At 50.6% G+C, this 14,925-nt stretch overlaps 1 protein-coding gene across 1 annotated transcript; it reads right to left on the bottom strand.

The window, feature by feature from the left end:
• Nucleotides 1-222: 222 nt before the first annotated feature.
• Nucleotides 223-1,882, bottom strand: LOC129344432 (C-type natriuretic peptide 1-like). The gene is made up of 2 exons (XM_055001056.1): nt 1,790-1,882; nt 223-519 (listed from the first exon to the last, which is right to left on the bottom strand). The coding sequence occupies exons 1-2, from the start codon at nt 1,880-1,882 to the stop codon at nt 223-225; spliced, it is 390 nt and encodes a 129-aa protein (XP_054857031.1).
• Nucleotides 1,883-14,925: the final 13,043 nt, after the last annotated feature.

Genomic DNA, 14,925 nt, shown 5'->3' with positions numbered 1-14,925 from the left:
TGGCTCAGCAGCATTTTTCTTGCAGCACATCGTTTAAGACATTACTGCTGGGTGGCGAACTTTCCTATTGCCTGTTTCTCCTCTAGCACAAGACTGTTTTCAGCAGAGGGGCTTTGCACCATTAAACTGATTAAACTTCACATTTGCGCAAAGCACCATCATATCGGGTCGCATGCACGGAGGGCACCCTGTGTGCCTCTGCCTTACCGTCATCTCGACCATTTAGCATCCCAGTCCACTGAGGGCTCCAATTCGGTCCAGCTTGACGCCAAAGCATCCCCTTGAGAGGCCCTTCTTGCTTCTGCCCCTGTAGCTCCTGGAGGAACCCAGAAGGTCGCTGAAGAGGCGCTGGAAAGCACTTTCGGAAATGGAAGCCCCTTCCCGGGGGTTTCTGGACCAGGGGAGGGGGGCATCCTGCTGTTCCACGGCCCCTGTGAGGAGGGTCTCGTCTTGCTCCTGTTCCAGTTCCTCTGACCCCACTGGGTGCTCAAGGTCCTCTTCTAACAATTTAGACAGGGCCTGAAAGGGAGAGAGGCGGAGGGAGGAACGCCCACTGGGTTAATTTCCATCACGGCACGCCAATTTTTGGCGACGATGGAATTCTGTTTCTCTTGGGGCAATGGGCAGTGATGATGACTATTGTTAATGTGATTATTAGTAAAAGTAATAAATAAGCATCTCAAACAACTAAGCGATGTACCAAGACTCTGCTGAAAAGTGTTTACTCTCTAAAAAGATCGATCAAGATTTTGAAAAGTGAAAAGAATCCCCTGAAGCCAATTTTATAACCAGATCCCTAAGGACTGGGGTGCGGGAACTCCTGTGTGAGGAGTCCATTTTACAGAGGGGGAAACTGAGGCGAACAACCCCACAAATGGAGCACTCTGTCTGCAGGATTCGCAGTTTTCTCTTCCTCTGCCAAATCTGCTGGTGGCTGTATCTGATCCCGTCCTTGCCTGCTCTTCACTGCTGAGGCTGTGAAGGGGCACAGCCTCAAGGCAGATGGCCCAGCCCGTCTGGGACCAAGAGGGGGGAGAACATTTAGGTGCCCAGACTGCTATCCAGTGGCGTCCTAAGCCGTGTATTCAGTCCCTTAATTGCCACCTCCTCCCTTCCATTTTCCCGAATGATAGCCAATCCCTGGAGGAAGAATTACCCGGAAAATCAAGCTGTCAGAAGAGCTCTGTGCAGACAGCCCGAAGGACCTTCAAGGCCACCCCCCTGGCTCCCACAACGGCCAATCACAAACAAGGCTATGGCCCTGCAGTTGCCTTCCCTTGGCAATTGGTGTTCGGAGGTATACTGCCTCTGAACATGGAGGCTTCATTGAGCCCTCCTAGATAACAGTGGTGGCGCGCTCCTCCCCTCCTGCTTGCATGGGAAGAAGGTGTATCTGCAGGATCTGCCTGGCTTCTAAGTCTTAAAACAAAGAAATTGGTCCTCTGCTATCTCGATAAGAAGATTTGTTCTCTCTCGCCTTAGAGGGCTGGACTAGAAGGAATGGTGCAATTACAAGGGAGTGGGTTTGGGCTGAATATTCAGGGCACCTTCCTGAAGGGAAGAGCAGTCCAGCAGAGGAACAACCTGCCTCAGGAGGGGCAGAGACCTTCTGCAAAGGACGTTGTGAAGCAGAGGCTGTCTAATTGCACATTCTTGCCTTGAGCAGGGGGTTGGACTAGATGACCTCCAAGCCCCCTTCCTCCTCTCTGTAATAATGTAAGAAGGCAACTCTGCCTTCCAAAAGTGCCTCCATCCTCTCTGGGGAAATCAGCCTGATGGGGTCTCTTACCTGTACGTTGGCCACAGGTTTGGCCCTTCCTTGGCCATGTGTGAGAAGCAGAATCAGCAGAAACCAGCTGGAGCAGATAAGTTTGGAGCTCATCTTTGCGGCACCTCCGGGGTGGTGCTAGCCGGGGTGATAGTGGGGGACTCAGTGATGCTTTTCCGAGCCTCTTCTCCGGCAAGGTGAATGGACTGTTTCTCCTCCCGGATTTTTATATCTCCCTCGGCCCCTCCCAAGTCCACCTACAAGCTCCTGGAGGATGCCTAAGGATTGGCTCAAGGGGTCTCATCTCTTGTTGGGAAGGAGGAGGAATTAATTGCACATCTCTGCTAACATTCATATTCTCTCTCTCTCTCTCTCTCTCTCTCTCTCTCTCTCTCTCTCTCTCTCTCTCTCTGCAGGTGGAATTTTTTTCCTGCTTGGCTTTAGCTGGGCATGAAAAGAGCAGTTTCGTCTTGGCAGATGCCTGCAATCTTTTTCATGCTTGTGCTCTGGAAAGTGCCGCCACTGGCTCGCCTGATGCTCCCTGTAGGGGTCAGCTTGCAAAATGCATCTGGATGGGGAGGGGTGGGGGGAACCAGAACCCACAGAGAAATATTGCAATGGGAGAAAGGAAGAAAATAGGCTCCCGGCTTCTCTGTAGTGGCAAATCTCAAACGGACCGGCTATAAGTGTGGGGGAGCCCGGGGCGGTTGGCTTCCTAAGCAGAAAGACAAGTGAGGAAGGGAAATGATGAAGAAGAAAGGTGTCTTCTTCACTGACAATATATATTGTCTTCGACAATATAAGAAAGGTGTTGTAGGATTTATTTCTCTAGGGCCAGCAATTAGATTATGTGGCGCTTTCCGGAGGAACAGAGTTCACTTCGTGCATTGGACGAAGTGGGCTCAAGCCGCTGGGAGAGGCGGCCTTTGAGGTGCCCCAAGAGTCCTGTCTGTTTCCGAGGCCAGTCAGCCACCCTCGTGGAATTTGCCAGGCGTTTCCCACCAGCACTCAAGTGGGACTCCGCTAATTCCGCGTGGCACTCTTGGAGTGCCGCTCTCAGCAATAGGCTTGCAGAGGCACCTGTGAGGCAGTTTGCCTGTTGTCAGCTCTGTTAAGTTTTAGGTGCTGGAGAAGGTATTTTTGGCCTTCCGGGCATTTGGTTGGTGTTCTATGGGTGGCTCATAAGAGGACGTGAGAGCAGACAAATGGTCCCCCTAATCTAATATCCTGTTTCATGCATTGGCCAACAGGATGCTCCCAGAAGGGCCTACAAACAGGGAGGGGAGGCCAAATCCTCCCCCAGCACTGCTATTCAGAGTAGACTGCCTCTGAACAGGGAGGTTCCCTTCCGTCGTCATGGTGAGCAGCGCTTGATGGACAGACCTTTGTCTAATCCCCTTTTAAAACTATCTGTGCTCTTGACCTCTAGTGGCAGTGAATTCCACAAGATAATTCCTCATTGAGTGAAGAAAGCTTCCTTTTGTCCATCTTGAATCTATTGCCTTCAGGGGCTGCTGCTTGTCTAATAGGAGAAGAAGAGGGAAGTCCCTGATCTTTGTGCTGACCAGTATTTTTGCAGACTTCAAAATCTCCCTTTAACAGCTACTTGTGCTGTTTTAACTTCTATGTTGTTGCTCATTGATCGTTCTTCATTTTTACTGTGTAGTTAAACCTTCCCCAGGCTCCACCCCCCAAAATCTCCACGAATTTCCCTACCCAGAACTGCCTGTGCCTAACCTGCCTCGCAGGGTTGTTGTGAGTATAAAATGGAGAAAGGAAGAACTATCTTTCACTCTCTGGAAAAAGGCTACGATAGCTTCTTGTGAACTGCCTCGGGAACTTCAGCTGAGAGGCAGTTTAGAAGTATTTTAAACAAGCAAACGAATAAAATGCGTTCGGGTATATCTTTGCAGCCATTCGGGCTGGGTGCCTGCTTTTTACAAAATGGCAACAAAGATTCTCCGTGGTCACATCTTGCCCTTTTCCTGCATTCCCTGAGAATCGTGGCATTACATGCAGCCCTGAATATAACTCCGTGCACCCCAGGAAACCAGCATGTCTAGCAGGGGGTGGACGCTGTGCCGACTAATTAGGCACGGATGCGGAGACCTGGCATGTGCATCAGAAACCTGTCGATTAATTTTTCACAATAGCTCAGGAGGCCACCCCTGGGAGGTGGGTCCCCTACTGAAGCTCTGAGGCTCTGTTGCCCAATCCCTGTCCCTTGGGAACAAGAAGCCTGGCTTTGAGATTTGAAAACCTGCTTTGTAAATTCAGATGCCATTTTTTGCCTGACTATGGTTGGGTGGCTCCCGTGTTGATGCTGGCCCTGTGCAGAGTCAGCGTGGAGCAGCGTTTAGAGCGTCCGACTAGGATCTGAGAGACCTGGGTTCAGTTCCCTACTCTGCCATGAAAGCTTGCTGGATGACCAGTCACCTCCTCTCTCAGCCTGACCTACCCCACAGGGCTGTTGTAAGGATAAACGGAGGACAGGCGAATGATGCAAGCTGTTTAGGTTTACCATTGGAGAGAAAGGTGATGTAAACGATGTCTATAAATGTATACAATTTATATAATGTATGAAGGGTGGGCTCTCTTTCTTTGGAGGTTTTTAAGCAGAGGCTAGATGGCTGTTTCTGTGAACCTGGGCAGATCGTGAGAGGGAGGGCAGGAAGGGCTGCATCAGTGCTTGGTTCTTGTGGCCCCTTCTTACACGCCCAGGGTAATGTCGATCTCCACCTCGGGATCAGGAAGCAATTTTCCCCAGGCCACTTTGGCCAAGGATCCTGGAGGTTTTTTGCCGTTTTCTGGGCATGGAGGTGTGGCTGGAGGAGGTAGTTGGGCATCTCCTGCATTGTGCAGGGGGTTGGACTAGATGACCCCCGAGATCCCTTCCAACTCTATGGTCCTGTGATTCTAAATAAATGTTCAGAAGTGGTGTGGAGAAAAGAGGACGTTGGTGATTATAGAAATGGGGTGTGAGAATGCATCTGTCTGGCTGCTTGGGTGCTTTCACTTCTTATTTTGGTGCTGGCATTATTAATTAATTTAGCACCCTCAAAAGACGTTGTGTGCTTGGCAGAGTTCCAGAGAGTGGAGTCAGTGATTAGAATCAGCCGGAGCCTTTCCAGACGACGCCCCCAGAAACGGCTGGAGCTCTTTCCGCTTTGAGTTGCACCAAGAAGAGATCCGGTTCCCCCCCCTTTTTTTTTTGCTTCTGTTCAGGCTATGAGCCAGCCCCGTCTGCTGGCACCGTGCCACCGTGCCTTAACAGCAGGCCAGTGAGGTCCCGCGAGTGACTTCAGCAGGTGATTAGCAGGGAAAGACGGGTGCATGACGCTGAGCGCTGACCCTTGGAGTGGGCGGCCCTGTCTCCCAGTGGCTCTGGTGGGCAGATGGGTGACTCTCCGGGCACCTGAGCAAAAATGTTAATGTGCCATAATAAGGGCTGGGGCGGCCTGGTGCCAGCTCCTGGGGTGAGCCGGAGATCCTGCCTTGACGACAGCCTGGCGGTGGCGTCACTGTCCTTTGAAGGGGTGACAAGTCATGCAAGACCGAAGAAGGGGCTGGAAGGGGAGACTTAAAAGGGGTCACTGAATTAAGGGTGGATAACAAAAGAGCTGAGCCAGGGGTGATGGCCAGGGCTTGCAAGGAGAGAGACCCCTCCTGCCTATGCCCGTGTTGGAAAGAATGACTCGGGCTGGCAGGATGAGGTACCTGGAGGGACTGGGAAGTGGAATGCCGCTCTCTAATGGTGACAAATGGGCCCCAGTCCAGCCAAGAAAGGTGCAGACGGCTGGCGGGGTAGGCCTGTTTCTCAGATTGCTGCTGCCCAAACCAGGCTTTCTGGAGCGAACCCAGAGGTGGCTAGAGTCAGACTTTTGGAATAAAGTAAGGATTAGCATCAGGAGAGCCCACCACCTGTATTTCTGTGCACGGTCAGGAGTGCCGCCTCAGGGGAAGCCTAACAGTATAACCCCAGATGAGTAGCTGTGCTGGTCTGTCTGTAGCAATAGAAAAGAGCAAGAGTCCAGCAGCACCTACAAGACTAACACAATTTGTGGTAGGGTAAGAGCTTTCGTGAGTCACAGCTCTGTGTCTGGAGAAGTGAGCTGTGGTTCACAAAAGCTCCTCCCCTACCCTACCAGACTCTTGCTTTTTTCTACCATTATAACTCAGGCAAAGATTGACTTGCAGCCTCCTTGGAGGAGGGGCCATTTCCCCACATCTTTGCAGCACGGCCAACTGGTGATTCTGATGTAAAAACAGAGCAGAACTGTAGATGCTGCTGGAAGATGACTTCTGTCCTGTTTCTACAGCAGACCTCATCTGTTCAGCACAGCATGCAGAGACACAATAGGCTGACTCTTGTGGGGGGTGCTTTGGAGCTCAGGGTGCCTTTAATTATTTAAATAATGGCCTGTGGCTCACCAACGGCTGGAGAAAGGGGCTCTGGGGATCATGGCTAGTCCTTGGCGTGCCTTGCCCTGGGGGGGGGGTGTCTGTATATACCCCCCCCATTGCAGTGAATGGTCTGCTTCTACCTCACCAAAGGCAAAAAACCCTATTCCTTCCTTCCTTTTGCTGGCTGGATATGGCTGTGCTTTGGAGCTTAATACCAGGGCAGAGGTTGTTCTGGAGTGCTGGGCTTGGGTGGCGAACGGCTTTGGTTTGTCAGGCCCATTTGTCTCCTTTAGCTGACGCTAATGAAGCCCAGCAGGGAGATGGTTGGCAGGGAAGGCCCTTGGAGGCGGTCAGAGCCAGAGATCGAGGAGGCTGTTCTGCTGAGAATTAAACCCTGTGCACAGCCAGGCTGGCCTGAGCCCCCTGCCACCCCCTCCCCCCTGCAAAGAGGGCCCTGCAGAGGGGAGGGTGGCCAGTAACGTTGGGTCTCCCTGTGTCCAAAATCTGCCTCCCTTTGGGCATGGCACTAGATATTCTGTTGCCCCAAGGAAGGTGCAACCACCTTCTTCCTGGCCTGCTGGTGGGGTCCAACCCAGTCTTTTAAGGACGAGGGCCCAGGAGGGGGTGCCAGCCCCATCTCCTGCCACTGATGGCTGGGAGCTAGCTGAACCCCTGCAGTGTATCAGCACTTCTCGCAGTGTCTCCAGTGGTCACTTGGTAGCCCTGGGCACAAGGCTGTGTGGTGTAGTGGTTGCAGTGTCAGACTCCGATCTGGGAAACTCCGGTTCGAATCCCCACTCTGCCACAGCATCCTACTGGGTGACCTTGGGTAAGTAACACACTCACTGCCTAACCTACCTCACAGGGTTGTTGTGTGGATAAAATGGAAGAGAGGCAAACGCTGTCAACCACTTCAGGTCCCCATCGGCGAGTAAGGCCAGGGTATAAATGAAGGCAATAAATAAATATGGCTGAGGTGGCTTGCTTTGGAAAACGGATTCTTCCCAAACCCCAGTTTTATTTGCATGTCTGCCCCAATCACAGCTGCTGTCTCACTCCAATCAAAGGTCTTGACGCCTGTAATGTTTTCCTGAAAACTGCTGGTTGCAATAATGTACTTGGGTGGCACAGCAGCCTCGCCTTTTCCAGAAAGTCCTCCAGAAGTTGTGCCCAGCGCCTGGCAAAAGAGAGGGCCTTCTACGCCGGAGGTTTGGGGGATAATGAGCAGGGAGGGTATTTTAACTGTCGCCTGTCAACACCGGCAGATTAGGAGGGAGTTTCGAAACCTCACACTTCGAATGGGCAGATAAGAGGCTCACCAATGGAGCCTGAACTCAGGCTGCAGATATGGTTGCTGTTCACACCTCTTCAGTCCTGCTAACTCTCAACCCCCCCCCCCCCACCCAAAAAAACATTTATTCAGCTTCAGCTACCAAACATGTAGCCGAAGCCTTCCTACATTGCAGACTTATAGGATTTACGTCCCCTACTATAAGACGCTGAATAATTTAAGATCTTTTTTTCATTTAGAAATGAGATGATTGGGGCAGAGGCACGTTAGCAGCTTATGCAATTACACATGGGATGGAAAAAACTGTTTCTCCCTCAAAATCATAGAATCATAGAGTTGGAAGGGATCTCTAGGGTCATCTAGTCCAACCCCCTCCACAATGCAGGAAATTCACGACTACCTCCCCACCCCCGCCAACAGAATGCAGGGCCACCCAATGTGTGTTATGTGCTGTCAAGTTGCCTCTGACCTATGGTGACCCTATGAATGAAAGACCTCCATAATGTCCTATCATTAACAGACTTGCTCAGATCCTGCAAACTGGAGGACGTGGCTTCTTTGACTGAGTCCAACCATCTCGTTTTAGGCCTTCCTCTTTTCCTAGCATTATTGACTTTTCCAGAGAATCTTGTCTTCTCATGACATGACCAAAATACTGAAGCTGACAGGCAAATAAAAGAAAGCACTTCTTCACACAACAGACAATAAACTTGTGGGACTCGCCACCACAAGATCTAGGGACGGCTGCAGGCTTTAAAGGGGAAACTCACAGCAGATTGATCCATGGAAAGCCATTTGCCATGATAGCTAAATAGGGCTTCCATGTTTAGAGGCAGTATACCTCTGAATACCTGTTTCAGGGCGAGGCCTTGGGCTTTATGCCCTGCATGAGGGCACCAAATTGTCCACTGTGGATTAGAAAGGTTACACAAAACTTCCATTTCCTGGGGGTGACCTGGCTGGATCAGACAATCCAGGTACATCTAGTTCAGCCTCCTGTACCTCTCAGTGGATTGCCAGATGACTCCGGAAGACTCACAGATGTTGTGAGGCGACCTTGTCCGGCCTCTACCACCGCAGATCCCACAAGAGAATGCCAGGGTTCCGAGCAGCTATTGACTGTTCCTTGCAGCCGGCCCTTTTGCCGCATAACCTGGGGTTGCCGGGCCTTGCACGGGTTGCTAAGAAACATCTCCTCCCACCTCCATCATCTTATGCCTCCTCGACTGCTCTTGTCTCAAGTAGCTGGAGCTTCGATGTAGGGTCATTTTGACAATTTGTATGGAACATCCCCATTCTTCCTGGCTGATTTGTCTTGCAGACTCTAAAAAAAAGAGTCTTTACCTGCCCAGAGCCAGAGGGTCAGCATGGCTCAGAGGGAAGGATGAAGAACTGGTGGCGGAGGTTTTGTTGCAGTTTGGGGTGGGACTCTCCACTCTCACACCCTTCCTTGTTCACGTGCACGAGGGCTACACAGTGGAATACATATGCTGCTCACACATACCATTCAGACTCATGTTCATTCTGTGCACATGACCCCCCCCCAGCTTCCACAGTATTGAATACGTCCTTCCAACAGTATTCAGAACCCCCACACACATGGGCTCAGTAGGAAGGTCTGTGTGCTTCCACGGAAGCCAGAATCATCACAGCCGAACCCTACGGAGGCATACAAGACTGCAGGCACAGGTCCCCCCAATGGTTGGTGCAGGAGGAGCAAAAGAGCCCAGACACCACACACAGGCAGTAGTGGTGGTAGTGAAAGCCTCCAATGGCTTCATTGATGGAAGATGGAGGGAGGGAAGGAGGCTGTCCCAGGACTCATGTCCAGCCATTATGGAAAGATGCCTGGTTGCTGCCTCTTCTCCCTCTGGAATAGTAAAGAGCACCTTTAAGACAAACCAACTTTATTGCAGCATAAGCTTTCGAGAACCACAGCTCTCTTCGTCAGATACATGGAAGGTATGAAGAAACTGGCCAGAGATATATAGGTGATGAGGAGAGGGGGGAGAGGGTGCAGGGAGCAAGGGTCGTGTAAATGTAAATAAGTTCATGAAAGAGGTGGAGTGCACAATCCAGGCAAGGTGTGACCCCTCCCCTCCATAGCTGAATCTGAATGGAGTGCCTGAAGGGCAGTTACTTCTGATAATGAGATAACCATCCAGGGTCTCTATTCAATCCAAGTCCGACTGAGTCAAATTTACATATGAATTCCAGTTCAGCAGCTTCCCCTTGGATTCTGCTTTTGAAATGTTTCTGTTCAACTATGGTGACCTTTAAGTCCTTGATGGAGTGTCCTGGTAGATTGAAGTGTTCTCCTACTGATTTCTGGATGTTGCCATTTTTAATGTCAGATTTGTGTCCATTTATTCTTTTTGCGCAGAAGTTGGCTAGTTTGTCCTATGTACTCCCCTCTCCCCTCCCCACCTATATATCTCTGGCCAGTTTCTTCATACCCTCCATGCATCTGACAAAAAGAGCTGCGGTTCTCGAAAACTTATGCTACAATAAAGTTGGTTAGTCTTAAAGGTGCTACCGGACTCTACTATTTTGCGACTACAGACTAACACAGCTAACTCCTCTGGATCTGTCCCTCTGGAATGACGTTGAGGAGGAGGGGACTTCTTGGCTGGATGGGTTCAAACCCCTCGTCCTTAGGAGACCTCAGCCCAGCTGTGCACTCACCCCTAGCCTAAACTACCTCACAGATTTTGCAAATGAAATGGAAAGGTGTACGATATTTACTGCTCTGTTGTAGGCAAAAAGGGTACGGGAAGAAGAGTGAGGAGATATCCTTTCCTCTGTCTTTCACCACAGTAAATACTCTGTAAGATTGTCCCAAATTGGATCCATCTAACTTTGCCAACCGATATGTGGCTACAGGAGATGGCCTTACCCTGCCTGCTCACGCCTCTCTCCTCGGCTTTGTCTTTTAGCTGTAAAAAGACTGGAGGAAGGAAGTGGGAAAGATCCAGAGGCAAATGACTGTCTGAGATTCTTGGTTGCCCTCCTGGAATTCCTCGCATAGCTGCTGTCTTAGTGGCCCAAGAGGGCTTTCTTCACTGTGTCATCTTCCATCAATGGCAGCGCCTTTGGGCTTGGTGTTGAAGTGTGGCGATCGGTGCAAGCCCATGACATCATCCGCCTGAAGCCTGAGTAGACCAGGAAGTGGCCAAGAACGGCCAGCATGTCTGGGTTGTCATGAGAATGGAGGAGCAAACAGTAGAAGGAACCTCAAAAGGTATCAACTTCCTTCCTATCTTTAGTGTCGGGAAACATTCCAAATAATGCTCATCTGTGGAATGCACGGCATTCTGCGGACGCGCTCTTCCAAAGTTCTCCCTGCGACTTCGGAGTTGTGAATAACTGTGCCTTGTTTCCCGGGGAAGCCATGTGCTGAGAATCAGCGATTGTTCTCTCTTCAATTCCCAGATTTCTTGATTGCGACACGGCTGTCGTCCAGTCGGTGCTGCACACTGCTGGCTTCTGCTCCCAACTTGCACAACCATTTGAGCATCCAGAAAAGCTTTTCTTCTTCTTTATTCTTTTTAAGAAACATGTTTCTAGCCCCTCCGGGTTCAGCCTGCCTCAGCTTTTGTGGGTTCTGGGACTTTACTAAGCAAAGTAAGCAGTTGTGTAGACATCTACATCTGCAGGATTTGAGATTCTTCAGAAGAGAGCTCTGACTCTCAAAAGCTTATGCCCTGGAAATCTTGTTGGTCTCTAAGATGCCACTGGACTCAAATCCTGCTGTTCCGCCGCAGACCAACATGGCAACCAACCTAAAATATTTACATCGTTTATTGTCGACTGCAGATGTCAGATTTCCTAAGTGCAGTATTGGGGGTTGGTCTGTGCAGGTCTTTGAAACTGAATTTCAGCGTTGAATCCACAGCCCTAAATGGCAGAAAGGGAACAGAGCCAGACACATCGGGACAAGTTGCAATGATCACCAAGTGTGGAAAATTTTATCACATGGGCTTTCCCAATGGCCAAGGATAGGATCCCCAGGGGAATCTCCGGGGGGTTTGCCCCACTGCCTGCTGATGGATGGCGATGGGCAGGAGGTGGCAAAGTGCCTGGTGGTGATCACCCGCCACTGGCAAGCAACTCAGGCAAGCACGCAGCAGGTGCACTTCTGGCGAGGCACGACGATGTCACTTCCTCAAGTGACATCACTAGGGTTACCAGCCTCCAGGTAGTGGCTGGAGATCTCCCGGAATTACAACTGGTCTCCAGGCCACAGAGATCAGTTCACCTGGAGAAAATGGATACTTTGGGGGGTGGACTCTATGGAATTATGCCATGCCAAGGTCCGTTCCCTCCCCAAACCCCACTTTCTCCAGGTTTCACGCCCCCCAGATCGCTAGGAATTTCCCAACTTGAAGCTGGCAACCCTAGACATCAGTGAGCTGCTGGCGGGCAAGCTCTCATGCTTTTGGCCCCAAGTGGGCAGAATTGGCCCTGCGCAAATCCTAGAAGCACACCCGCTGCCAGCATGATGACATCACTTGAGGAAGTGACATCATTGTGTTGGTGCTGGGAAGATTGTTCTGGTGAGTGCCGCGTCTCCACTCTCCTGGGAACCCCAGGCATGGATGACTAGGAAAGAATATGCTTGGCAATGGGTGGCCTAGTCAATGTGTAGACTTATTTTAATGTCTGGAGCAGCAGCAGTGGGATGGTATCAAGACTGTATCATCGCTAATAGAAAGCAATTTGTTCTGGCAGCCTGTGGTGGAGGTTTCCCTTATCTGGCTGAAGTAAGAAGTCGGCCTGTCGACATGCCGACCTCACACCTCGCTCCACACTCATCCAGCCGCCTGCCGATACACAGTGCTTGGACCGCGTTCGAGTTCTGCCTGCTGGCATTTCCTGTGACTCCTCCCCTTTGGCCAGCCCCGATTGGCCGGCCTCAATGATGACATCATCCTCATTGGCCATATAAGTCTTTCTAGTGCCACATGCTCTGCCCGAAGGGCCTCTCGCCGAAGCGTCAAGGGCTCGTCTCCCCAAGGTGTTTTCAAAAGCAACCATGGAGGATCTAATTTTAGCCTCCCTTCTGCTAAAACCAACCAACACCTTCTTGAAATAGACTCTGACTCTGCTCTCGACATGCCTATCGCTCTCTCTCATGAGTAAGGCTCAAGCCCCCCTCTTGCAATTCCCATAAATTGGGCCAGAGCTGGAGTCCGGGTGTCTAAAACAGTTAGTGTGAAATCCAGGAAATGGAAAGAGCCCTAGATTGTTGCAATGACTTCGTGTGACACCTTGTTAACTTATGGAGTACCCTGCCGCAGTATATGGAGTTGGCTGCTGTCTGTGGCCCAGTCTACACATACAGTAGAATGAGGGGGTAGAGTCCCAAGGAATGGACCCTAAAGGGCATGGTGGGGGGATTCATATTTTGAATGCACTTTTAATGCAATGATAGAGAGCCCCGTGGTGCAGAGTGGTAACCTGCAGTACTGCAGCCCAAGCTCTTTTCACAGCCTAAGTTCAATCCTGGCGGAAGCCGGGTTCAAATAACCGGCTCAAGGTTGACTCAGCCTTCCATCCTTCCAAGGTTGGTAAAATGAGTACCCAGTTTCCTGGGGGTAAAGTGTAGATGACCGGGGAAGGCCATGGCAAACCACCCCATAACAAAAAGTCTGCCAAGAAAACATTGTGATGCGACGTCCCCTCCGTGGGTCAGTAATAACTTGGTGTTTGCACTACCTTTACCTTGCCTATGTGAAAATCTCCATGCAACTACAAGACGAGCACAGCAAAAAGCAGGTTAGTCTTTCTCCCTTTTGCTTTGTTATATTAAAGGTAAAGGTAGTCCCCTGTGCAAGCACCGAGTCATTACTGACCCATGTGGGGACGTTGCATCACAACAGTTTCTTGGCAGACGTTTTGTTACGGGGTGGTTAGCCATTGCCTTCCCCAGTCATCTACACTTTACCCCCAGGAAACTGGGTACTCATTTTACCGACCTCGGAAGGATGGAAGGCTGAGTCACCCTTGAGCCGGCTACCTGAACCCGGCTTCTGCCAGGATCAGCTACTCGCATGAAATTATTTTACAGAGAGGAGCATTCAAAAAATGGAATTCCCCCTACCCGGTGTAATACACTCCCTGCCTCTTCAGGATGCTATCAGCTCCTTAGTCCAGTCCTAAGTAGGTTTTAAAGGGGAATCACAGAGCCTAGGAGTTATCGGAAGAGCAAGCACCTTAGAGACCAACTAGATTTTCAGGGTGTGACCTTTCAAGAGCCAAAGCTCTCTTCCTCAACTTCAAAAGCTCAACCCCTGGAAATCTCGTTGGTCTTTAAGGTGCTACTGGACCCAAGTCTTGCTTTTCTACTGCAGACCAACACGGCTACCGACCTGAGACCGATCTTCATGGTAGATCTTATCAGCAGCTCTTAGCCCTGAACCTCGATGATCAGAGACAATCTACTTCTGTATACCAGGGGGGTTTTTAGAGAGGGGGGTGCTTTGGCCTTTTACCTGTTTGTGGGTCTTGTGGGGGCATCTTGTCAGCCACTGCAGGGAACAGAATGGCCGACTAGATGGACTTTTGGTCCAATCCAGCAGCGCTCTTGAGCAGTAACTTTAATTAGCCATGCTTGAGGGTCTCTATTGGGAAAGGTTCCATTTTGCTAATTAAACCAGAACAGAATGTATTTCTTAAGGCAATGTTGTCTGGATACCCTTTCAATTCATAAGCTTCCACGCTAGCAAGCTCAGCCTGCTGACAATGAACCCAACCCTTGTTTCCAGAGTGGGCTCGGCCAGCTAATGGGTTGCCTGCTGGCCCAATATGCTGCAGCTCAGAACACAAATAGCAACGGGCAAAAAGGGCCTCTGCAGCCCAGCTGGGCCAAGCGTCGACACCTGCGCAAGCCCCTGCTTTAATTATCCCTGAGAACAACAGCCTCGGGTGGAGTTTTTGATTCGCTCTCACCAGGGTATCTGGGTCTATATGGTGTGGTCCCAACAGGGCACCAGAGCGGTAAACAGTCCTCTTGTGGACAAAGGCCAAACATGTCAACCTTCTTACGTAAGACGGGTATGGAGGCAGATCAGCACCTTAAACCCTCTTGAGAAGGCCCATGTTTTTAGTGGATGGATGCACTTGCTGCCCGAATGTTTCACGGGGAGGCTGAGATTTCCCAAGGAGAATGAAAGCAGCGTCATTGGACGCTGTGGGAATCAACCTCTGCAAGGGTCAATCCAGGGAGAAGTTCCGCTCGAGCTGAAGGTCCCATCTGGCAAGACCTCTACAAATCAGAGGGAGCTCGCTGGAGCAATTTTAGGGAAAGTGGAAAGTCTTCGGTTATAATAAAAATAACTATGAGTAATAACTGCGCTTATATACCGCTCTTCTAGACAAATGAGTGCCCCACTCACAACGGTGAACAAGGTCAGCATCATTATTATCCCCACAATACAGCTGGGGAGCTGGGGCTGAGAGG

Source organism: Eublepharis macularius, chromosome 17 (genome assembly GCF_028583425.1).
Source record: "Eublepharis macularius isolate TG4126 chromosome 17, MPM_Emac_v1.0, whole genome shotgun sequence".
NCBI classification, from domain to species: domain Eukaryota; kingdom Metazoa; phylum Chordata; class Lepidosauria; order Squamata; family Eublepharidae; genus Eublepharis; species Eublepharis macularius.
Note: the sequence above shows the minus strand (reverse complement) of the source record. Positions and strands in the feature narration are given on the sequence as shown.

Coding starts and splice junctions, on each gene's coding strand:
- LOC129344432 (XM_055001056.1), bottom strand. CDS start 1,882: ATGAGCTCCAAACTTATCTGCTCCAGCTGGTTTCTGCTGATTCTGCTT. Junction 520..1,789: donor AACCTGTGGCCAACGTACAG/GTAAGAGACCCC, acceptor TCTCCCTTTCAG/GCCCTGTCTAAATTGTTAGA.